Source organism: Hypomesus transpacificus, chromosome 25 (genome assembly GCF_021917145.1).
Source record: "Hypomesus transpacificus isolate Combined female chromosome 25, fHypTra1, whole genome shotgun sequence".
Lineage (NCBI taxonomy): Eukaryota > Metazoa > Chordata > Actinopteri > Osmeriformes > Osmeridae > Hypomesus > Hypomesus transpacificus.
In genome coordinates, this window is record NC_061084.1 from 415,431 (window position 1) to 441,295 (window position 25,865).

At 50.9% G+C, this 25,865-nt stretch overlaps 1 protein-coding gene across 2 annotated transcripts; it reads right to left on the reverse strand.

The window, feature by feature from the left end:
- Positions 1–141: 141 nt before the first annotated feature.
- Positions 142–25,259, reverse strand: lrch4 (leucine-rich repeats and calponin homology (CH) domain containing 4). Of its 2 annotated transcripts, none has more exons than XM_047048926.1 (18): positions 24,851–25,259; positions 11,028–11,172; positions 10,730–10,859; positions 10,297–10,402; positions 9,694–9,940; positions 9,189–9,285; positions 8,925–9,036; positions 8,170–8,273; positions 7,995–8,044; positions 6,549–6,713; positions 6,124–6,189; positions 5,870–5,924; positions 5,718–5,781; positions 5,533–5,634; positions 5,346–5,443; positions 5,115–5,252; positions 4,776–4,853; positions 142–1,126 (listed from the first exon to the last, which is right to left on the reverse strand). In XM_047048926.1, exons 1-18 carry the CDS (start codon positions 25,020–25,022, stop codon positions 956–958), a joined length of 2,100 nt encoding a protein of 699 aa, XP_046904882.1. In that variant the 5' UTR covers positions 25,023–25,259; the 3' UTR covers positions 142–955. The 2 variants fall into 2 exon arrangements, with proteins under 2 accessions (XP_046904882.1, XP_046904881.1); XM_047048925.1 differs by lacking the exon at positions 142–1,126 and adding an exon at positions 1,134–4,188 and having other exon boundaries at positions 24,851–25,258.
- Between the last annotated feature and the right edge of the window lie 606 nt (positions 25,260–25,865).

Consider the following 25,865-nt stretch of genomic DNA (forward strand, 5'->3'; position numbering starts at 1 on the left):
TGGTGGTATACATGCCTACCCACTGAGCCAAAGAGGGTTCCTGCAAAGTTACTTTCTACAATTTCTGCTAATGCCAAGTAAAAAAAACGAATACTCTGCCTTCTAATCATACTTACAAAACAAGTGAAAGTTTGCTGAAGGATTTCTAAGAACTCGTTCACGAAATACAGTGACGATAAGTAGACTATTTTGAGTAGACGCATTTATTTCTGCAACACGATTAAATATTAAACAGAAATGTACAGCTTACCATCCATTAGGCGTGGGAATCTTTTGGTACCTCACAATTCGATAAAAGATTCACATTTTTTTATTTTTTTTTATCCAATTTTGGTTCAATAAATGCTTACATGCTTGAAATTTGTGAATCGATGTAAACCGCTAGAAGACTGAATCATGAATCGATTTTTTCCCCCACCCCTAATGTACATCTATTTAAGTAGAGATATGAATAATTCATTTTTTCACTCGTAAGAATAACAATTACAGATGTTATAGTTTACTTGATTGCAGCAATTGACAAATGTTGAAAAAATACTAATGGACTAGTGAAAAGCAGTTGTTGAAATGTCATGTTTTTGTTTTTTATATGGAAAGTCACTGTCAATATCGCTGTAGGCCTATGATTGTACAGTCACTGTACATACACCGTCACATTGGATGCTATCAATAGTAACAGCTACCAAACAATACCATAAAAATGACTTAATACGTGGAAATGAAAACACTACTGGGTGCAGCCTGGATAACTCTAGATGACTCTAGAAAATCGATTTCTCTAGGGTTGTGGTTGGGTTTGGCTCAGGCTGTGGTTGGGTTTGGCTCAGGCTGTGGTTGGGTTTGGCTCAGGCTGTGGTTGGGTTTGGCTCAGGCTGTGGTTGGGTTTGGCTCTGGCTGTGGTTGGGTTTGGCTCAGGTTGTGGTTGGGTTTGGCTCAGGTTGTGGTTGGGTTTGGCTCAGGCTGTGGTTGGGTTTGGCTCAGGTTGTGGTTGGGTCAGCCCTGTGGTCTCCTGGCGGGAGGAGCGGCGGGGCCCTGACACAGGGAGCTCCACCAGGGCCTGGACGGTTTGGGCTGTCCGAGTCAAACCCTCCTCCTCCAGGATCAGCTGGGGGGGACACAGGTTATCCTGGTGGGGGAGGGAGGGGGGAGAGTTAGACTCATCAGGGCATTTTTAAGTAGACACACTCATGCTGCTATACATTTAGTGACGTGAGCATGCAACCCCTTTAGATCCCTGTGCAAGTAATCGGTAACTTCAGAATAAAAGCACATACTGAAATATAGTATTGCTGTACTTGGTGCAGCTGTACTTCTACACAATACTAAAACATCTATACATTACCCCATGCGTTGTGGAAGGGAGGAGAGAGAAAATACGTAAAAGAAGGGAAGAAAGAGGTTTTCTTTAGCACCAACGTAAGCATGCAGGGTGCCTCCAGGTCGGTCACCTTAGCAGGCCCCCACGGTATACACACTCACCTGGCACAGGAGGAACAGCCGGCACACTGTGGACAATGTGCTACTGGAGGGACACAGCAAAGTTCAAGCGCAGAGCAGAAGGCATAGTGACGAGCTCTTTGGATCCAAACCCTGTTTCTCCACCGCACACCCCCTCAGTCAGACCATTGTGTGGGAATGTGTGTCTGTTCTCCATGGGGTCGGAGGTACAGCAGGTTGTCCCAAGGCTGAGGGGATGAGGGGTGGAGAAGCGAGGTTTGGGAACAACCGTTGATAACGTACATGGCAGCAAAAGCAGACATGAAAGACAGGCGTGGACACTGAACATGTTCAATGTTGCTTTTTTTAATAATTTCTTTACAACGGGGGGAAAAAACCTTTACATATAGATTTGTCTTATATAAACTAATTTGTCGTCTTATTAAATACATAGGCATCGTATAAATATTACAAAATACAACAGTCTTTCCATTCAGTTTACATCCTTAAGAAGAGAACTCCATTCTAAAGCGGAAATGTTGATCTTTCTTAAACATTTGTTTTTCTATGAAACGTACATTTTGGTTGAAACATTATTGCAAATTCATTGCCAACAGCAGAGTAAGTGATAATGCATTGAATTGGTGTAACAGACAAGATAGACGAGGGCTGTGACTCTAAATACAGTATAGGTGTGAGTAGACATTGACCTCAACAAGATGGCCGCTCTTTCCTGCCTCTCTATGTAAGGTCAAAGAGCCCTAGTGTCAACTTGTAACTATTATGAGGGTCATGACCACTAGTGGTAGAATCTGTGTTTAGACACACCTCAAATATAAGGTGTGGACATAGGGGAAGAAATTAGCGCAAACCGCCAACAACATCCAGTACGCTTTTACAAAAATATAATGTATTATTGTAAAATGTTGACACAAATGAAGTGTGTAAGACAAAGGGGTTCACCCTGCTCTGTGTCTAATGTCTTCTCTCTCTACCCCCCCAGAGCAGAAGCAACGACATGGCCTGTGCTGCCAAACGAGCTGAGGCCTCATTATGCACTAGAACTCTATTTCCCAAGGGCATGCTTCCCCCAGGTATGCAGTCCCAAGTGGCTTCTGGGAAACGTTCAAAACAATAAGACAATCAGGCGTTTACTATTTCACACACTACCAGTCAATTGCTTATTGATTGGAAATTAAAAAGCTGTGTGTGGTATACGAGTTGCCTCCTTGTTTCAAGTTATTAGCCATTCAGTTCATTAAAAGGCAAACTAACCCTGTTCACTTGTATTAGCTTAAGGACTCTGCAAGACGACTTCTCTTTCACCCAAGCACTGTAGCGGAAAAACTCAAACAAAAACTTGATCAAAATAAATAAAAATAACCCAAATAACTTAATTTGTTGTTTACATTTATACAAACACAAAGCACGTTAAGCCGCTGGTCTCCGGAGTGACCGAAGAAAGAAAAAGCAACAGTAAAAAGAGGTTCGCCACAAATCTATACACACGTAAGTTTCATGAAGATCCTGTACCGTCAACTTACAGGGGGGTGACTGTGGTGCAACACCACCCCCTACTGGTCACAGTCAACATTGCAGACAGACAAATGAACAAGTCTTTAGTGGTGGTTTGTCAGTCGATAACGACAGTCACCTGGTTTCTCACCTGCCTGCATGTGGCCGGCATGGGAACCCTTAGAAACGCTTTCAGCTCCCTTACCTACTCTGGGTCCCAAAAAATCAGTCTTTTCACACATGCATGTTCCTGACTGTGGTAACTTTACGTGCGTGTTCGTACTACGGTATCTCGGGGTGGGATGGGGTGGGGTGGGGGGGGGACTTGAAATGACATTCACAGTTCTTTTCTGCTTGGCTCTGTAGGTGAGTTGAGCATGAAGACATGCTGTGCGTCAGTGTTGAAGGCTAGGCTGGCCTAAGGCAGACGTGGGGGGAAGTCCATTGGAACTTCCTTATGGTTAGGACTCCATGCAGGCCCATCAATCAAGGCGTTTACGTACATATGTTATTCCTTTACATTTACTGCCATATAAGGACAGAAAAGAGGCTCTTAAATGTATATTTATGTGCCTAGACTGTGCCAAGAGAGTAGAATACTTGAAAGGGCACGTCTACTTCAAAGTGGTTTAAGATCCTCCTGCCCCATGTTGTGGCCTAGAGAGCAGCTGTGTTGTATCAGTACACAGTGTGCTGTGATGTGGGCAGAGTGGGCTGCGTGTACTGTACTCACACACAAGGTTCCGAGAGCAGCTGTAGACTTAAGGGCTGAAGGGACTGAATTCTGTGTGTGTGTGTGTGCGTCTGACTCTGCATACCACATGCTACAACAGCTGCAAGTGTGTGTAATGTGTTTGTGTGTATCTGAGGTTTGTTAGTGTGTGTGTGATGGTGGTGGGGGGGGTCTAAACCTCAGATTCAGGGGTCCGATTCACATCAGGGGTCAGTCAGTGTGCTAATGTCAGACAGTGTGCAAACACACACACACACACACACTGCCGTCTATGCAGTGAGGTGGTAGTAGAGTGTGTAGAGCAGGGCCATGGCCAGGCCGTAGAAGAGCAGGAAGCCCGTGGAGAACAGCGAGGAGGAGGAGCGGCCGCAGGGGTCCAGGGGGGCTCTGACGGGGCCCTCCGTCCCCCCCGCCTCCCCCGGCACGGCCAGCAGGGCGGCCACGCAGCGCAGCACGGCGGGCAGCTTACAGAACAACACGTCAGAGCACAAACACATCTCCATCTGAGGGAGGGAGAGGAAATGGAGAGAGGGAGAGAGAGAGGGGGGGGGGGGTGAGAGGAGAGTGAAACAGAAGGGAGGAAAGAGAGACAAGAGGGAGAAGAGACGTGTGAAACGGAAGGCAGGACAGAAGGGGGGGGGGGGGGAGAGTGGGAAACAGAATGGAGGGGGGCGAGGAGAGCGTGAAACAGAATGGAGGGGGGCGAGGAGAGCGTGAAACAGAATGGAGGGGGGCGAGGAGAGCGTGAAACAGAGGGGAGGATAGAGAGAGGGGGTGAGAAAGGGCAGAAAGAAACAAGATGGTAGAGAACAAAAGGATGGAGAGAGGAGAGAAAGAAAAGTAAGCAAAAAGATAAATAGCAGAAGAGAGACACAGACAAACAATGAGCTTTAAAGCACGTAACAACGCCAAAACTGCTCGAACACAGAAGACAGTTAACACTCGTCGTGGCAACAATACAGTACAACATACGTAGTTGACGGGTTGGTAACAGCAGGGCTTGGAACACACAGACCTGCTGATGGAATCGGTTACACAAAAGGCCAAGGTAGAGAGAGTGAGAGAAAGGGGTGGGAGGTATGGATCTTACCTCTGGGACTCCCAGTTTACGACAGGCAGCAAGGAAGTTCTCAATGTTGAGGCGACACTTGGCGGTGCTCAGCTTGGGCTGGGGAGGAAGGGAGAGAGAGAGCGGGGGGGGGGGGGGGGAAAGAGCGCAAGAAAGCGAGCGAGAGAGTGAGCGAGCAGGAGAGAGAGAGAGCGAGAGAGAGAGCGAGAGCAGGGGAGAGAGAGAGAGAAGGGGAGAGAGAAGGTTAAGAAACAGTGCACACTCACGTCACGACCCACGGTGAAAAAAAACTTTAATCCATCCGTGCTCAATGACCAATCACTAATTTAAAAAAAGTGTTGGGGGCTGTGATTGGCTCACCACTGCCGGAGACGGGATGTGGATGATGGAGACGGCGCGCGGCCGCACTTGATTGACGAGCTGGCACAGGATCGTGCCATTGGACAACGCATCCCCCAGGTCTTCAGGTAGGGTGGTCTTCAACCTGGACTCCAGAGTCTGGAGAGAGAGATATGGAGACAAACAGTGAGTGAGAGAGGTCAAGAGAGAGACCACAGAGGCTCGTGTGAGCGAGGGGGCGTCCGGCAGTACCTTGCGTAGCTGGACGATGTCCGGTCTCTCTTCTCTGGGAGAGCGCAAGGCGGAGCGAGACTCGCTCCGGCCAGCCTCCACCAGACTGTGAACAGACCCTGACAGGAAGAGAGAGAGAGAGGCTGTGTACTGGAACTGGAGAACAATGAGTCAACACATTCATGGTGTGTGTGTGTTGTAGGCGTACCAGACGTCTTGACACTGCAGCGGGAGGAAGTCCGGAACAGGAAGCTGTTGGGTTTGTGGGCGTGGCCGGGCGGAGACGATGCCTTGGGTGTGCACGGAACGTCTGACAGGAACACACAGACACGCCGTGTTGACTCCCATCCAGGGAAGTGTCTGTCAGTATGTGTGTGTGCGTGCGTGCTTTACCTGCTCTGCTAATGGAACGCTGGATCGAGGGCCCATGAGCCAATGAGGGCACCTGGTCTGCACTCTGTGAAGAAGAAGAAAATGCATCCATGACATACATCATCAACATACATACATCACACACACGCACACGGGGCACTCCTGGGACTCACCGCACAGCGTTGTCGTAGGCCGTTGTGGGAGTGGTGGTTCTCTGGTGATCCACCACTAGATGGAGACAAAGACAGCACATTGATCAGCCCAGGACCTCTAACCCCGTCACTAAAAGCTTCCACCCACAGTCTCATCTTCCAGGGAGAGCACTCAGGGAAAGGAAGTGAACACTGAACGGTTCATATCCATTAGGAGCATTTCACTCCTCGGATCTCTCTCTCGCTGGAACCCCTCCTGATGTAAATGGCCTTACCCTGTGCAGCTTCCTGTCTGCGACGGCGTCACCACATGACTTCCTGTTTTGCCTGCTGTCTTCAGACTGGAAGGACAAGTTTCGAAACCTCTGGTTAGCTATGGGACATGAACACTGGGGGCTGGCAGTAACCCTGCTCCTACAGAGAGCTGCCACAGGGGCCACTGCCCTGTCCAACATGGCTGTGTTCTCGTTCACCAGGTGAACCCCGCTGCTCAAATATCCCCCCTGGCTCACACACTGTAGGGCCACCAGCTTGCTTTACTCTACATGAAGGCTATACGCAAGAACCCTCTCTCTTGCAAGGATGTCTCCCCTCCCTCTCTCGCTCCCTCTCTCGCTCCCTCCTTCCCTCCCTCTCTCGCTCCCTCCCTCGCTCCCTCTCTCTCTCGCTCCCTCCCTCTCTCGCTCCCTCCCTCCCTCACCTGCTGTCCTTGGCCCTCTCTCTCTGCTGCTGCTGGGCTCGCTCTCTCTCCTGCCAGATGAGCAGGGTGCCTGGCTTCCTCCTCTCCTCTCCCAGGGTGGGGCTGGAGGGGGACGGGGAGGAGCTGGACCACGACAGGGACTCTGCCCCCATCTCCACACCGGTCCTGGGAGGGAGGGAGGGAGAGAGAGAGAGAGAGAGAGACAGAGAGAGAGACAGAGAGAGAGACAGAGAGAGAGACAGAGAGAGAGACAGAGAGAGAGACAGAGAGAGGGGAAGCGATAGGGAAAGAAGAATGCCAAGGATTTCAAAAAATGACGCGATGTCCATCAATTTGATGTGCAGTCAAACGCTTGAATGCTGGCCTATACCAATCCCTATTCATCTAAATGAAGGATGACTGTTGACTCCGCAGGGGCATTCATCTGCTTCAAAGGGAACTGACTCCCAGTGTGGGAAACATGAGTACAGGGTCAACAAACTCCAGATCGCTCCCATTCAGCTTGACACCAACAGGGATCCATGACGCGCGGCCAGGCGCCCCAGACCTAGCGTGTCTGAGCGCTCCGGGGCTGCGGTGTCCGCTCAGGTGACCGCGAGAGCGGGCTTTGGTCATGTGATCGCGTGAGGCGTCTGGAAATAGGAGCCCTTCACACTGCCTGACACAACATCGACCATTGGTCTGGAGACGGAGGTTCTGGGTTCAGAGCCCAGAAGAGAAGAGGGGGGAGGCGGAGAGGAACACGCGTTTGGTTTCACGTTGTTTGCTTTGCGTTTGGCATATGTGAATGGCCTGTAGCCGGATCACACTGTTATTTAACTGTGTTAACACTGGGAATGTGTTACACACTGTGGTAACAGTTAAATAACATTTCTCTCCCCCCTCCCTCACCCCCCCCCCCCCCCCCCCTGAAAGACCACACATTTGGAAGACTTGAGTGCTAGCCCGGTTACTACACATGCAGGTTCAGAGTGGCAGTGTGTAGGGTTAGTGCATAAGAGTAAATGTTGTCCAAGGTTAGGGTGGCATCAGTGGAGGACTACATCACTGTGTGGAGTGGGAACTGCACTCTGTTGACTTTTCCCAGCTCCTCAAACACTCCTCAAACACCCAGGAATCTGACCTTGCCCAGACGGGTGAGGGAGTGATAGAGGGAGAGAGAGACACACAGAGTATATCGTGTACGTACAGAAAACCAACAAACTATCTTTTTTCCACTCTACAGCACTGACTGGACATAGACCTGGAGTGTGTGTGTGTGTGAGCTGATGGTTTCGAACGCCGCAACCGCCCAACCCGCCGAGCGTCCAACCGAAACGCTCGCAGGAACTGGGAAGTGAAGGCTGGTCCGCACCGCCGCGCACGGCGCTCACACAAACGCTCCCTGGCGTTTTGGCTGAGGGTGCGTTTTGAATGATGTGTGGCTCATACCCCCGGGCGCCTCACCTGCATATCGAGGAATGGGTTGGGGAAGGCGGACCCTTTTCGTTCCTTTCCTGGAAGCACAACAAAAGTCAAGCCATCGACATACAATCCATCGACATACTCGACCAGAAATCCCCCAGTATTTCAACATGGGGGGCCGGTGAGACACCCTGAGGCTGGAGCAAGGCCTCCGTACCTGGGGGGGCGCCGTGAGCGCCGGGGTGGGCGGCGCCGTCCTGCCTTCATCCTCCTCCGTCACACTGCTGTCGATGAAGTCCACCTGCTCCGCCACGCCGTTGACTGGAGGGGGAGGAGAGGGGGATGAAGAAGGGAGGAGAGAGGGATGAAGAAGGGAAGAGAGAGTGATGAAGAAGGGCAGAGGGGGAGGAGAGGGGGATGAAGAAGGGTGGAGGGGGAGGAGAGGGGGATGAAGAAGGGAGGAGAGAGGAATGAAGAAGGGAGGAGACAGGGATGAAGAAGGGCAGAGGAGGAGGAGAGGGGGATGAAGAAGGGCGGAGGGGGAGGAGGAGATCGGCAGAACGGAAGACAAGGTCAGTGAGGAGGAGGAAGGCCAAACGAAGAAAGAAAGAGGGAGACGGTAGGAGGAGAGAAAAGAGGGAGAGATAAACAGACAGGGAGAGGGTAGTGGAGAGAGAGAGAGAGAGAGAGAGAGAGAGAGAGAGAGAGAGAGAGAGAGAGAGAGAGAGAGAGAGAGAGAGAGAGAGAGAGAGAGAGAGAGAGAGAGAGAGAGAGAGAGGAGATATGGCAGACAGTCCAATAACAGAGAGGAATGTTAGGGAGTGTATTCAAACAGTGCACCCTTTATTAAAGGATGAGGCTGGGAGGATATGAGAAGAGATTTACGATCCTGGGTAGCTACCTTTGAAAGCACACAGCCCCTCATTACATCTAATATGAGGTTGTGTGCGTGGGTGTGTGTGTGCCCCTCACCTGCGTGATGCTTCAGAGGGGAGTCCTCCTCCTCCACCTCCTCCTCCAGGTTGCGGTGGTCTCTGGTGAGCTCGGCCAAGCGGACGGATCGCTCCGAGAAGTCATCTGCAGACTGGTGACGCAAGCACGGGAGAGAGAGACGTCAGAGACAGACATACAGCACTTGGAGAGAGAGATATGCAGACTCGAGATCCACCAAAACACACACACGCACAAACACACTACACTCACCCAAACAGGCACACACAAACACACTTCACACACCTCGTTCCCTGACCATCTCTTGCTTCCGCTGTCCACGCTGTTAAAGCCAGAGTCCAAACCACCATACGGGCCTGTAAACAGCTCCTGCTCTGACAGACTGACAGAGACACACACACACACATCAAGAACAAATACACATTAGAAATACACACCAAGTACACACAAACACACACACACTCACAGGAAAGGTTGTTTCTGAGAACTGATAAGGCCTTGTTGTTCTGTGAGTTGCATGGCAAAAAATATGACTTAATTGCTCGTCACTGTTCTAAGCCCGGTGGGGTGGGGAGGGAATTTTCCAAAACAACTTTCCATTCCAGTTTTCTATTCCGCCTTCCAAGAACATCCTCCCATCCATCCAACCATTTCCTTCCTTCCCTCCTCATAAATCCATCCATGACTCCTTCCCCCCCCACCCCCTCCATCCCTCCCGCTCCACACTCTCTTCCTGCCAGCCCTCCACTATCCCCTCCCCCCTTTCCCCTCCCCCCTCCCGGTCTCTCACCAGCTCTTGAAGTCGGTGGGCCGCAGGGCCCTCTCCATGTCCTCCTGGCTCCGCTTGCAGGCCTCCATGTTGAGGTACTTGAAGATGTGGTACTTGCCCTTGGAGCAGATCTGGGCGGGCGGCTGCTGCAGCGGGTTGTTGTCCAGGGCGATGCTCTGCAGGTGGCGCAGGTGGCGGTAGCACACGGGCACGTGGGACACGCGGTTGCACGACACGTCGAGGCGCACCAGCGGCAGCTCCGACAGCTCTGGGGGGGGGGAGGGGGGGACGGGACGGGGGGAGGGGGTATGGGGGGGGGAGGACGACAATAGAAGGGCTGGTTTAAGTCGCTGAGCGGGCTGTTGAGAGCACTGCCGCCTACTGGACTCTAAACTGGAACGTGTGAAGTGAAATCAGTTTGAATGGAAGCCTGTCGCTTCAGGCTGACAGGATACTGCTTCAGCTGGAGAGGGGGGGGGGGGCGGTCGTTCCAGGGTCACGGTTGAAGAGAGTGCTGGTGTGTGTGTGTATGTGTCTGTGTGAGAGAGTTCAGGTGTGTATACAGTGTGTGTCAGTGCAGACGTGCACCGCACAGAATGTGTGTGTGTGTGTATGGGGGGGTACCTTGAGGCAGCTTGGTCAGCTGGTTCCTCCTCAAGTTGAGGTCTCTTAGACACTCCAGCTGTCCCAGCTCCACCGGCAAAGACTGGAGTTCGTTACAGCTCACATCCTGAAGGGGGGTGGGGGGGGGGTCAAGGAGAAGAGGAGAGGATCAAGGGTGAGACCAACAGAAAAGGGGAAGCAAGCTTTCAAAAAAGGTACTTTCAAACCAAGACAAAACGACCTCAAATAGGTTCCAGGAAGTGAAACGTACAGAGAGGGAGAAAGACAGGGGGAGAGGGTGGAAGAGAGAGAGAGAGAGAGAGAGAAGAGGATAAAGAGCCAAAGGAGAACCCAACTCCACCCGTAACCTGAGACCAGTCGGTCTGGGGCGGAGCACAGCCACGATGTGGGCATGTGTGTGTGTGTGTGTGTGTGTGTGTGTAGGGGAACGTACCAGCTGCCGGAGGTGTGTGAGGGTGTGTATGGAGGGCGGCAGGGAGGACAGCTTGTTGTTGCTGACGATGAGCACCCTCAGAAGGGGAAGCTCACACACTGCCGGAGGCAGGCTGGAGAGCAGGTTACGACTGGACGACACACACACACACACACCTTAGGTTAGCTGCGGTTAGCGTCGGTGAGGGCTTGTAGGCGACACGTGTCTGTGTTTGCGTGTGTGTTACTTGAGATTGAGGTAGGTCAGGGCTTGTAGGTGACACCAGCTGTCTGTGCGTGTGTGTATGTGTGTGTGTTACCTGAGGTTGAGGTAGGTGAGGGCCTGTAGGTGCCCCAGGCTGGGGGTGAGGGAGCGGGCACAGTTGTGGTACAGGCTGAGCGTCTCCAAGGAGATGAACTGGCACAGCTCCTCCGGCAGCTCGCACAGTCGGTTCTTGGAAAGGTCTGGAACACAGGGACGACCATGTCAGACCATCACATCCAATCACACGGCTGGGGCACAAGTGATCCGACCGGTCGTGTAGCGTACGAGGCTTCCGATTAGGGGGATTTTGACAAAAGCTCAGAGTCATGATTCACTCCCATTGTCCTGGGGTCCTGGATGGATGACTCATGCATGGAGCACACACAGCACAGCCACACACACTAGGCCTTTACTGACCTGTAGCCAGTCTCTCACTCTCACTCCCTCCCTCTCACTCCCTCTCACTCCCTCTCACTCCCTCTCACTCCCTCTCACTCCCTCTCACTCCCTCTCACTCCGCCTTTCTGTGCTTCTCTCTGTATCCGTCTCTCTCAATCTCCCTCTCTCTCTCACACACACACACACACACAGGCAACGCCAGTCAAAATCATAGTTTGGCCCTCGGTTGTTTTCGGTTCGCTCATACAATATGAATGTGTACGCAGGGAGAAAAAAATGATGAACGCTGACCAAAAAAAGACACAAAAGAGCTCAGAGAAACACAGATTACAGACAGATCCGGCCGAACCAAGTCTATTTCCGACCGCAGACGGTTCCAGGCTTTTCCTATAAATAACCCCCCCTTTGTCTTGAATCATTTCCTGGTTGATCTAGGCCACCTTGCTGAAAGAACATATGTTCAGGTTCACACGGGTCATCCTCTCTTCCTCTTTCCCCATCTCTTGCCTCCTTTCTCTCCCTCTACCTGTCTTTCATCCTTTCTTATTTTCTCTGTATTTTTCAGAGCCCTTCTCTTTTCCCTCTTCCCCCTCCCCCAGTCTACTCCAACACTGATGACTCTCATGCATGCACCACGTTGCACCTTTAATGTCATTTCGTGGCTTTCCTTTTTTTCCCCTCGGCCTGCTCCATCCTCCCCCTCTCCTTCTTTCCCTCTGTCAGCACTTCCCTCTCCCTCCCTCCCTCCCTCCCTCCCTCCCTCCCTCTCTCCCTCTCTCCCTCCCTCCCTCCCTCCCTCCCTCCCTCTCTCCCTCTCTCCCTCTCTCCCTCCCTCTGTCCCTCCTCCCCTGTGGCCAGTCTTCTCCCCGTTTCCTTGTAATGACAGCGGTGCATTCCCGGGTCGCACTGAGCGCGCTCCGTGGAGGCCCTGTAATTAGCATCTCGTCCCCTCTCCAGAAATATCTCCTGACCCCGTCAACACAGGGCGTGCGAGTGTGCGTGTGCGTGTGTTGACTGTGATTGTGTGTCTGAATCCGTGTGCGTGCACGCAGCCACGACAGAAAGAGAAATTCCACGTTCATCCACCAACCACACACACACCCTTTTCCTCTGTTCTGTCTTCTTGACGCTAGTGATACGCAGCAAACATAGCTGCAGACGACCAGGCAGGGTGGGTGATGGAGCAGATGGACTAGAATGGTGGTGAAGTGGAGCGTACAGACAGATAGGCCTCCAAGTCTATGTAAGGCTCTGGTGTAGTCTGGTCTGGTGTAGTCTGGTCTGGTGTAGTCTGGTCTGGTGTAGTCTGGTCTGGTGTAGTCTGGTCTGGTCTGGTGTAGTCTGGTCTGGTCTGGTGTAGTCTGGTCTGGTGTAGTCTGGTCTGGTCTGGTGTAGACTGGTCTGGTGTAGTCTGGTCTGGTGTAGTCTGGTCTGGTGTAGTCTGGTCTAGTCTGGTCTGGTCTGGTGTAGTCTGGTCTGGTGTAGTCTGGTCTAGTCTGGTCTGGTCTGGTCTGGTGTAGACTGGTCTGGTGTAGTCTGGTCTGGTGTAGTCTGGTCTGGTGTAGTCTGGTCTGGTGTAGTCTGGTCTAGTCTAGTCTGGTCTGGTGTAGACTGGTCTGGTGTAGTCTGGTCTGGTGTAGACTGGTCTGGTGTAGTCTGGTCTGGTGTAGTCTGGTCTGGTGTAGTCTGGTCTAGTCTAGTCTGGTCTGGTGTAGACTGGTCTGGTGTAGTCTGGTCTGGTGTAGTCTGGTCTGGTGTAGTCTGGTCTGGTGTAGTCTGGTCTGATGTAGACTGGTGTAGTCTGGTCTGGTGTAGTCTGGTGTAGTCTGGTCTGGTGTAGTCTGGTCTGGTCTGGTGTAGACTGGTCTGGTCTGGTGTAGACTGATCTGGTCTGGTGTAGTCTGGTCTGGTGTAGTCTGGTGTTGTGTTGTGGGTGTGAGTGTTCCAGGGCTACTGGCTTTAATAAAAAGGTGTTTCGTTATCTTCTGCTGCCAGGAGAATGTTCATATGCGCCGATAAACAGAGCGGCACCGAGTGGGAGTGTGTGTGTGTGCCAACATTCCAGCAAAAACCTGAATTTGGGTTTGGGTGTGTGCGATCTTGTGGTCCACACAGAAGCTGAGGGCACTGTCAGTGTGTGTGGAACATATATCAAATATCTTAGCAAGGACTTTTTTCGAAAGTGTGCGTGTGAATTCAATGGCTATGGATGCATGCGTGGCCACACAATGGGGGTTTGAGTGCTTGTGCGTGTCCGCAGTAGCTATGCAAGCAGAGAGGGTGTGTGTACAGTAGCACACAAGCCCGTGGGCTCAGTCTTCCCAGCTCCATTGTCCTATCGTATAGCCAGAGGGAGCTAGCTGAACAATGGAACAGGGTATGAGGGGAGGTGCGTGTGATGGGTCGAGGGGTTAGGGAGGGATAGAGTGTGTGTGTTGCTGTGTGTGTGTGACTGTGTGTGTGTGTGTGACTGTGTGTGTGGCTGTGTGTGTGTGTGTGACTGTGTGTGTGGCTGTGTGTGTGGCTGTGTGTGTGTGGCTGTGTGTGTGTGTGGGGGCGGTAATCCTGTGTGCTCTCTCCCTTCAGCCAAAAAGACGACTCCTCTCCCCTATACCCTTCCCCCCCATCCTCTTTAACCCCTCCCCTCTCCTTTAATCCCTCCCACTCATCCTCCCCCCCCCCCCCTCCTCCTCTGCGTCCCCATCTCTGGACCAGGACTCCAGTTCTCACACGGAGGCAGCTTTCTTTTGTCCGCCTGTTTGATTTGGCGAGGAAGTGTTTGGAAACACACTTTGTCTTTGCGTCGAAAACAAACTTTACACACACACACACACACACAGAGCCTGAAACGTTAGGAAAAGGATCTGACACAGTGGAACCCAGCCAACGTCCACCAAAATGACAGACCTAAACAACACAGGAACTGCGACGCTCGGCAAAAACCATCGATACTCCTGAAATACACCCTTCCTCTGGACCGTCCTTTAAGGAATCCCAGATCTCATACATGACTGGATGGGAGCCAGCTGGAGACATAGACTCTACATTGAGAAGAGTCAAGTTCCCTACTAAGACGGAATGAATCGCTTATCTGTTCTGAGTGTGTCCAAAACAGAACAGCCGTCTATGGAAAGAGCTGGTCACTGAGTATCAGTGTGACTCAGCTGAGCCAAACACACTCCAACGTCCGCTAATCCTGACGTACACACACACGCACGCACACACGTACGCACACACGCGTCTCCCACAGGCTAGCGCTTAACTCCTCACGCCTGAACAGACAAATCCATAAAGGCACCTTCGATGCTTAGCTAACCTTTCCTGACCCCCGATGGGTAACCATGGTGACCGTGCAGATCTGGCGACTTCTAAGACAAAGGGTGACAAACGAGCATGAGAATGATGCACACACACACCTCCCTCCTATTGCCTACCTGTATAATGCAGAACAACCTTAACCATTGCCATTTCTAGAATCATCTTTCTTATTGAGCTCTTTCATCCAACAGGGGATAATTACACAATTACCTAATGACATAGTCATGTGTTAAATGAGGGGTTACAGTGTGTAGGGAACAATGAAGGATTCCAAGGACCTGACATCACTGAATGTGTCCCTGGAAGCTCCTAGAACCTCCACCCCCCCCCCCCCCCTTTCCACACACACACACACACACACACACACACACCGCAACCAAGGTTGGGTTACCAAAACAACAGTGGAATTCCTCAGGGGAGAAGATAAGAGAACGAGACCACAGGGATCGAGTTCCAGCTTCAAAACAGCCCTCATGTTCAGATGGCTACACCGCCAAGCCTGAGGTAACCTGCGCTCTTTAAACAACCAGCCGAGACCGTCCTCGACTGGCCCGTAGATGTAGGCAAAACAAACCCGAGCGATCACGCATCGCAGGGACGACAGAGGGGTGTTTCAGCCCACATGCTAAGGCTACCCCCCGAGGGCTAATGACTCGCACGCTGGTTGTCGGAAGACACGCGCACACGTCTACTATCCTGGATGCTTTGATCCGGCTGAAGCCCTCTTAAAACCCCCCCATGTTCCTCTTTAATAGCCTGGTGCTTTGTTTGGGACTAAGTTTCCCCGTTGCTGTCAGAGCGCATTAGCGGATCATCTATTTGAAGAAGGTGTTTTAAGCGCGGGGTGTTATGGACAGACATCCGTGGAGTTGATTGTCGGGCTCAGGGCTGCTCATGCACGAGGGGCCAGACTCCCCTCCCTTATGCTGCTCCTTGGGATAATTAGTCGCCATGGCGAATACACCCTCCCCTCGGTTGGCGCGGCTGTCGACCCGGCTGGGCCGTGGCCAGGGCTCACACACACACACACACACCTGTGTGTGTGTCATCACCTCTCAAGCATGATACCGCTGAGTGAGTTTCTCTATCAGCAAGACTGCGTACGACAACGCTAATGGAAGGAGGGAAGGTTGTGAAGTGGTGAGGGGCTGCTTCTGGGACTGCTGAGAGGAGAGACGGGCTGCGATACCTGGGCTGGAGGAGCACGCAGCAGCTGAGATTCATGACACGAGGAGAGAGAGAGAGATACAGAGAGAGAGATACAGAGAGAGAGAGACAGAGAGAGACCACCTGCTACTTTCAGACCTTCGTGTCTCTGCTCTCACAAACGGACCGGTGGATGATTACTCAAAGCTGATTAGTGTGTCGAGAGGCCTCAGAGTTGAAGAACTTACTCTCCTAGTCTCACTGTGCAGCTCAGCTCTCTGTGTGTATGTGTGTGTGTGTGTGTCTGGCCTGGTCATGATAGAACAGAAACCGTGTTGGAGTCCAAATCGGGGGAGATTTACTCTCCGTCCCGTCGCCAAGAAACTTCACACTCCTCAGGCCTCAGCACGACCCTGAAACCCAAGAAAAAGGGGAGAGCCAGGGCCTCACTGCATGAGTGAGGATCTCTGTGTGTATGGGAGTTACACTTAGAGACAGATCAGGTACTTATTTGACATGGGGGGATGGGAGAAAGAGGGGAGGTGCAAGGATCAGGGAGGGAGGGAGGGAGGGAGGGAGGGAGGGAGGGAGGGAGGGAGGGAGGGAGGGAGGGAGGGAGGGAGGGAGGGAGGGAGGGAGGGAGGGAGGGAGGGAGGGAGGGACAGAGCTGAGATAATGCCAGTGCGAGGGCACGGACAAAAGGCCCAACTAAAGAAAGAGGGAGGAAGAAAAAAGGGGCAGAACACAACAGGCTTGGCTTGCCCAAACACAACAGAATCGGGGAGAGGAGGAGGATGACTCGACAGTCGGTGACAGGTCTGAATCCTTCAGGCCGGGGGGAGGGGGGGCCGCCAGTCCACAGTCCTTCTCACCGCTTCCCTTTCACGACGGAGATCAAACGACACCGCTCGGGCTTAAGTGACCGTCTTACAAATAGCTGCACAAAACAAAATGGGGGTGTCAAAGATTCCCTGCTAATAGGTGATCGTTAGGGTGGAGTCGCCCCATGGCTTGAAGCGTCTGGGGGGCGATGACTATCATCATGTAGAATCACTGTCATTTCAACAATCCCCTTCTGTCAAACCTACTTGATTCCTCCAAATCCTATTCTCCAACATTGTGTGTGTGTGCATTGTGTGTGTGTGTGTGTGTGTGCGTGCAAGTGAGTGACGGAGAGAGAGAGAGATCCATCTCCTCAGCTGGTGTTTACCTCTCGTGTGTCAACCGTTGCCAACGACAACACGGACGTTCAGAAAGCTCCCCATGCGAGGTGCTTTTTACCAAACAGGATGTGGCGCTGTAACTTCCTGTCCCGGCGGTGTGACAGCATTGCACACTCAGTGTGTCTCAGTGTGTATGGCAGGTGCTGGTGAGGCCGTGGTTGGTGTGGATGGGGTAGACTCAGGTGATAGCCTATCGTAGGATTATTCAAATGCATGCTGGTGAGTCATAGTAGTCGATTTGCACAAGGGGAAATGTCCTTGAATCTGTGTGAGTGAGTGAGTGAGTGAATATGAATGGTACTGAACCTGAGGGTGAAGTGACGCCCCCAGCACGTGTCAGTTTGTCTCTTTCTTTTGCCTTTTTGAACAGCGACAGTTCGAGAAAGACGGGAAGTGTACGGGAGAAAGAGAGGGGAAGACGGACGCGGAAAGAGCCGGAACTGAACCGGGGCTGCTGCGTGTGGCCCTCAGCCCAGTGAGGCGTGGGTCATTTCCAAGCATGTGTGCGTGGTCTCATTGTGCACGGTCACCCACCCATCCCCGCACGGTGACAGGGGCCCTGCGGTGAGCTGAGCTAATCCCAGTCAGGTTGACCTCACTGGATCATCAGTCATGGGGCAGCCGGGGTCAAGCTTGGGGATTTCAACCTTCCAAACTCGCAACCCCGGCATCCAACTCTTTGCAAACCTGCACCCCTCCTCCTCCTCTCTACCCTTTCATCCCCTATCCTTTCCCCACATCACCCTCCCCCTTCCCCTCATTTGTTCAGTCCCTTTCTCTCTTTCTCCTGTTTCGTTTTACCACTCCTTCCTCCTTCCTTCCGCTCCTTGGCTTGTTTTAGCTGCCATATGCAAAGGCCCTCAGTTCTGCCATGCAAAAGGGTGATTGGCCACGCCACACCAGAGAGAGAGAGAGAAGCAGGAACTAACTTAGCTCCTAGCTCCTAGCACTGTGTGCCAGACAGATGATTCAAGTCACTATACCTCACGTGACTTTCGTCCAAGTGTGTACATCCAACTTAAGAGTTTGAGGAACATCTGAGTTTGAGGAACTGCGTGTCATGCAGAAAGAAAAAATGTCCCCACGCACGATATATTCCACGAGGATCCCAAGCATAAACCACAAGTCACAAGAGAACAGAGATAGATAATCAAAGCAAAGCGACCCAGGAGGATTTGGGCCCCGTTCGTCGTCAACACATGCTGTATGTGTGAACTGTCTCACGCTGGCCGAGAGGGCTTCACCCCAGAACAGAGCTCCCACCGCCGGAGAGGAGAATGTGACCAACAGATGGACGTCTGCATGGAAAGTGTGAAAGGTCCTTTCGATTGCTATAGCAACTGGCTTGGCGAGATATACTGAAGGGGGGAGGCGGCGGTGGCTGATGAAATGAGTGACTTCATTGCAAATCAACAAACTGTTGTGGAGAGCCTAGTCGGTCTGTGATGGGAGGGGCGTGGTTTAGCTCTGCCGGTTCAGTTCTGGTTCAGTGGAAAACAGATGGCAGCCCAAACTGTAAGGTCACCGTAACTTGACTCAGTTTCCATGTAGGTCTAGTTAAAGAGAGAGTGTTCCAGTGTGAAGGATCGGTGGGGTTTGATGAACACTGAAGTGAATTCATTATCCTGGCAGTGGCAGCCTGTAATCCTCAATGTTCTGTCTGACTGGGCAAAGCCACTGGGGCTGCTGTGGGAGGGGTTGTTGCTCTTGCACGCGCGCACACACGCACTTCCACCCTCTACACACACCAAAGGACACACATGGCACACAGACACGCGTTAACACATGCAACCCTTGCTCTACGCAACCGACACACATGCTCTCTCCCCCTCTCTCCGTATCTGTGTTTCCCCGTCTCTCTCTGTCTCTCTCTGTCTCTCTCTGTCTCTCTCTGTCTCTCTCTCTCTCTCTGTCTCTCTCTGTCTCTCTCTGTCTCTCTCTGTCTCTCTCTGTCTCTCTCTGTCTCTCTCTGTCTCTCTCTCTCTGTATCTCTCTCTCTCTCTCTCTCTGTCTCTCTCTCTCTGTCTCTCTCTCTCTGTCTCTCTCTGTCTCTCTCTGTCTCTCTCTGTCTCTCTCTCTCTGTATCTCTCTCTCTCTCTCTCTCTGTCTCTCTCTCTCTGTCTCTCTCTCTGTCTCTCTCTCTCTCTGTCTCTCTCTCTCTGTCTCTCTCTCTCTGTCTCTCTCTCTCAAGCCCGACCAGGCCCGGCCTCCTGCAGACTCCCTCATGTAGAGTGGGGCCCAGTGAATCAACCATCTGGACACACCAAAGTCAACACCCCAGGAGCTAATGGTTCTCTGTTACATAAGACAGACTCACACACACACACACACACACACAGAGCAGAGCCCGCTTTCATTATTCGCCGACCGAACAGACCCGGGGTCAACTGACGCCATTATCTTATTTACACACGCTCTTCTAACGCTACAAACGGGGCGCTGACAAACGAAGGCAGGCGTCTGGTCGGGCCCTCTGATAGGGTTATTACCTAATGGTTAGTTGAGAGGCCTGCAGGGACGCTGGTAATCCACTCTCAATAATGTAGGCTACAGGCTTGTAAAGAGAATGTACACTATAGGGCGTATTGACAAATTGTGAAAAAGGTAATGTGAGGTCACTGCATTTATCAACTGTACAGCAGCAGGCTCTCCGAACTAGAGGAAGTTGTTTGGCTGTTTTGTTCAACCTGCTATGTTGAGGCAGACTGTGTTTGAATGGGAAGACACTAACGGGTTATTACGTGACAACCGGATTGGCTAACCCTAACCCACAAGCACACATCATCGTTTGTGACAGCCTATGCTCATGACATTTCGGGGAGTCAGCACAAAAAGTCTGTGACTAGCTAGTAACAGACTGTCTTGTTCCTTTGACTCCCTCTCCTAAAGTCCCTGAGGTGTGCGGGCCTAGACACACACACACACACACACACCGCCCAGAGAGCAGTCAGAATGCCATGTTTGGACTGCCAGTTGCCAGACAACCCTGAATTCTGGTTGTGAGTCAGAGAGGAGCCCAGGGTGCACCATTATCTCTGGTTGCCAAACAGAGGGTGGTGACCTTTTTTTCCAAACCTGGCAACCCTGCTGGGCCACAGCACACAAGAGAAGCTGAGTGAAGGAGTGATGAGGTTTTATGGGGATGTTTATGAGCTCGGCTAAAGTAGCAGGCCGTTTGGTACGCCGGTGGGCTCTCGCTCTGTGTTTTCTGTGGGGTTTCGAGGCTCACGGTGAAATGGAGAAGCTGTTGCGGTGCTCAGGTCTCCTTCCCTTCCCCGTTTTCCTCCTTTCTCCCAAGGGAGCAAGAGGGGTTCCCTTCACCATCTGCTCTGATAGACAGTACACCGACAGGGCTTAGACCGAGAGAGAGAGACAGAGAGAGAGAGAGAAAAGGAAGAGAGGGCGGGTGAGGGAGAAGCCAGAAAAACACAGAGGGAGTGAGGGAGTGTGAGAGGGGGAGGGGGTGAGTGTAGAAATCCTGTCCACACCCACGCCCTCAGACGGTGAACAGTGCAGACGGTGAAAGAGCGTGGCACCAGGCTTCGGAAGAAGCAGAGAAAGCAGAAGTGTGCGAGAGAGTGAGAAACAGAACGCGCACAACCACATCCGCAGGAGGGTGGAAGGAGGGGGGTGGGGTGGTGGAAGGGGGGGTGGGGGGGCTCGCTCCAAGAAGAGCGAGGCACGCGCACGCACACAGCCTCGGAATGCGCGCACACGTGCACTCAAAGTGACATAGAACAGATGCAAACAACTGACACACACAGAGTACATGTTGCAGGACACACACACAGTGAGCACCCCCCTACACAGACACCACACAGAGTTCACAGCAAGCTCAAAACAAGCAGAGACTCTTGCGCAACATCATTAAAAGCTACAAAATGGTTTTAACCAGCGAATCCCCGTTTTCAAAGGAAGTGAAAAAACGGGGGCTAAACTCCAGCAGGACTGCAGCAAGTCTTTCTAGTCTGTGGGGTCTGGAACACCACACCATTTTGGTAAACAGTTTTAGGCCAGGACTGGGAAAACAAATTAGGTGAGGGAGGGAGAAGTGGAGAACTTCGACTAAGTGACAGTACTTTCAATAGCCATGGGGACAGAGAGACCGGAGAATGTCCTGGCACTGGTGTGACATAGAAAAGAGAGGGTAAGAGAGAAACAAATCACGTGAGCGTTGCTTCTAGAAGGGACTTTGAGTCGTCTCTGTGGGGTCATCAATAAAGTTTGGTCAATTGAAACCTCAAATGAGGAAGACGTTTCCAGGAAACATACTAAGAGATATTCTAGTTTGCCCATTGGAAAAAAACCCAGCCAACAGTAAATAGAGGCCTATTAACCAAGTTGATTTCAATGGGCGGTGAATCATCATTACTCACACAAGCCTAAGCTGAAAGGAAATATTTGGACGAGGGAAATGAACACAACCTTTGAAAAACACACATCTGCAGAATTTGCCATAACACCAGTCCAGTGCTCCCCAGCAAGCCTTTCAAGAGCTGCCTGTGAACGCGCTGATGGGAAATGCTCAGAGCAGTTTAATTGTTTTGGACAGGGAAGCATTACTTGTAGGCGTTTGTACATCTCCTGGAATGTTCATGTGCGTTCACACACCTCCATGTGGGCAACGTTCCCATGACAACAGCTTGCAGTGTGTACGGGCTATCAGCAGTCATGGAACCGGAACACTAAAAACAGTCTGGACTGGAAATGAAACACACGCAAACACACTTACTTACACCTACTTAAACATCATGAGAGAGAGAGAGTATCACATAGGCCCTCCTAATTTGGAATTGCATGCAAATGGAGTTCAATGAAGGCCAACTACTGGCAGAATAAAGCCTAGATTCCCCTCCAGCACCAGCATGCAGACAGCACATCACTTTGGACGAGACAGATTGACCGAAAGGATTGATTTTATTGGAAAATGTAGAATGCATCGAGACAGGACCACAGTGTAGAGGCATAGCAGTCCAGATAATCCTAGGCAGCACATATAGCCGTGCACATAGAACAGATAGTGTACATAAGCACAGATAATTGTAAGAACTATAAGAAAGAGAATGGGCGAAGGAGATAGACAGTTAGGGAGCGAATGAGAGAAGGACAGAGCGGGAACGGGGGGGGGGGGGAGAGGTGGAGAACTACAGACTCAGACAGGCTCGGGGGAGGAGAGAGAGAGAGAGAGAGAGAGAGAGAGAGAGAGAGAGAGTCACATAAAAAGCATGACTCAGACAATGCAATGGGGTAACAAAGAGAAAGTGAGGGGGGAAGAGAGAGAGGGGATTCCAGCTCAAGTGATGAAACCCCTTTTACGGGAACAGGATGACAATGCAAGCAGTGACATCCAAGCCACCTCCCCCCCATTCATTATTTTATATCTCAGCTGCTAGGGTGATTAGTTGTGGTATGAGGTGTGTCTCTTAGCTCCCCAGTCCCCCCCCCCCCTCGTTCTCTCCCTGTTCCCCTCTTTCTCTCAACAAGAAGCTCTTGTCTCCAAGCGCCCCAGGAGGTCATATGAGTGGAGGTCTGAGAAGCAAAAAAAAAAAAACAAGCAGGCTTATTTATTAACTTTGCGCACACTCTTTCTCCCTCCTCCCCCCAGTACCAACATGTTCCCCAGTGCAGTTGGGGACAGTGGAAAGTAACAACAACAGAAAATAACTCATAACTACACTATGTGTCCCCCACAAGCTTCCTCAATATCATTCCTCCCCCCCTTCCCCCTCTTTGTTCTTCAATGGGGGGGGGGGGTAGAAACACTGGTTATATTAAACCACCACATGCCACTGAACAGCCATGGCCTGGTGGTCGTCGTTTTTGGGGGTCTGTTTCGAGAGGGGCTGAGGCAGGAGAGATGCACACAGCTGGGCTTTGTTCACTGGGGCACGACTATGCTTACTGGCAGAAGCCTTCTCCGGTCGAGCCAAGGGGTGTGTGTGGGTGTGTGTGTGTGTGTGAACCTCTGACCTTCCTGACAGGAAGTTCCTCCAGAACAGAGCACGGGGAGAGGGAGAGAGAAGGGAGAGAGAGCTACTGTTATCATAAATACCATAGGGCTTTCTCTCCCTCACGACAAGATTCTGCTAAAGACAGATTCCACCATTTCTGCTACATCAAAGCTTTGGAACCGGCGGTGAGTTCTCTGTAGATTTCCACAGGTTGCTCCAAAGATGGTGGCACCATCGCTCAACACTTAAGGTGTTTGCTAATCAAATCTGAAACAGTTCATAGGACTTTGTCATCTTCGAAGGCCCATGGCAGCTAGCATGGACAATGAGGTCCCTTTGAAACGATGGCTTTGTGGATCCGAGAAGGGAGGATGTTTGGCATGACGACGACCCAGGGGGAATGCCATACCTGGTGAAGCTTACCTGGTGCACAGGCCAGGACAGCGCTCATATTTCTCGTTGGTTCAGTAAATTAGCCAAGACATCTTGCTTCAGAACACATGTAGGCCTACAAGCTTGCACATGCAGCAAAACAACGGTTTGAACCAGAAGATGCCGACTCCAGCTTTTACATGAGGACAGGACCACTGTGCCATAGTGCGACTAGACAGGAAAGGGAGGTGGTGTGTGTGTGTGTGTTAGCAGGAGAAGCAGACGCCTATTGAAACTGAAAGTATACTATTATCTCAAACGTGCACGTACAAGGTAGGCCTATGCCTTAGAGTGGAGCGTGATGTTATCAGGTTCAAATGCACGCTGATGACACCCAGACTAAAATGTATGTGGGACAAAAGGTAGAAGAGGCTTTGCCATGACTAAATGTAAACAATCCCACATCAAAAAGGTGGTTGAGTTGACAGAAAGCACTCTGAACACCATTAACAAAAATAAACGTTAGTATATCAGCTCGCCATACTTTCTCTTGGTTTATACATAGATTAACCTCCCTTTAAAAAAACATTTGCACATCAAGATAGTGTTTCGTGAGAAATTGGATGCATCAATCACTTCAATATCCAGTACCGCTTGCCAGCTTGGGCGCCAGCTGTGTGTGTGTGTGTGTGTGTGTGTGTGTGTGTGTGTGTGTGTGTGTGTGTGTGTGTGTGTGTGTGTGTGTGTGTGTGTGTGTGTGCGCGCTTTCAAGGCCTGCTCTCCAGTCCTCACCAGAACAGGGCTTGGACCTTTTAGCAGATGGTCATAATTATCAGTGCACCGAGAGCTAGCTCTTGCTAGCTAGATTGATTTCAACAACCTGGATTGGCTAATCCTCTTTCAACAAAGCGAGGCCCAGTTACTTCTGCTAATCCACACTTTCAACAGCACGCATTTTACTGCCTATTTAAGACAATTATCTAAAACTCAGCAAGGTTGTCATCTATGTCATCATAGATAGTATTGATAATGCGCACTCACTCCAACAAACGCTAAACTAGTATGTTTTTTTTCTAAAAGGGCTGCCAAAATGCTCTGAAATAATTTACAAAACAAAGACTGTCACTAACAGGAAGAGAAGGCGAAAACTTGCGGGAAACAAACAAGACAGAACAAAGTTAGTCAATTATAGTTTAACAGATCAAATATTGTGTTTCAGTTGTGGGTACATTTCCTAGTTGTACATGTTCAGAGAAAATATATGTTGAGGCCAGAACCTGCTCATGGACGTTTGAACTATGTAGCTTGATACCATATCTAGCTGTTAACACAGGATGTACCGTTCGAGGAAGCAAAGCAGGTGACAACAAACAAAAGACAGCCCATTTGGCTTCTTCGTGGACTGCTATTGTGTGTTGAATTGACCATATTGTTTGGGGCAACAAAAGAGAAAAAAAACTGCAACTTACCTGCATATGTAATATCTGATAAATCATGGTTCCTGGCAGTTCTGGGAAATTCCTTCAATTTACGGTTCGACAAGTTCAGAGCCCCGCTCGCAGCAGCCTCCTCGAGCGCCTTCTCCACGCTCCGGCTGGCCGCTATTGTCGCCGGCAGCTGGGCACCATCCCCAGCAGCCATGTAATATAGATATACCTCCTTTGTTACTTTCTTTGAAGCCTTCTCTCTACTTTCATGCCCTTAGAGACGACTTCCAAATGGTGTCCCCCCGATAGACAACCTAAAAAGTACGACAATAAATCCGACAAAGGCGAGGTAATTCTCTTATTTCACTACGAACACGACTCTCCACGCTCACACCACGAGAAAGCGGTACTAGCTGTCAATCTTCGGGAGGGGTGCAGCACCGCGAGCGAGCGCACTCAACTGAGAAGGAGTGGGAGTGGCTACGAAAAGAAAGATTTTGATTGGCAGTCGGTACAACACCCAAACTCCACAGAGACATACGGACTCAAGGCGGGGTTTCAAGAAAAGGGCGTGCATGTTGAATAATTTCTGGAGGAGTGAAATTACTTTGATGGCTATATAAACCAATAACTTACAGGAGGAATGAACCAATCACGAATGGCAGGGCTCTCGGAGGGGGTGGCCGCCAGGTATCCTCATTCGCCTCGTTTTTCATGAATCACATCCAATTACATTCTTTGTTTTGATATTATGTTTAACAAGAATGTTTGCCTCCAGGGCAATTCCATTCTGCAGACCTCTTAAGTTAATGTAGCATCATTGACTGGCAAGTCACCCTAGTTTGTCACACAGATTATAGATTTGGTGTTTTCCACAGTTTTAGCCATGGTGAAGCTTGATAAATCCACGCTGGATCAAATATTGACATGTCATTAGCCTAATCCTTCTATCTGTGTGTAGTTTATGTGTGTGTGTAAGTGTGTCAGGATGTGAGAGCAATGTCAGGTTAGCATGTCTGTATTGTTCTTCATACCCTGATGTGGGTTTTGTTCAGGC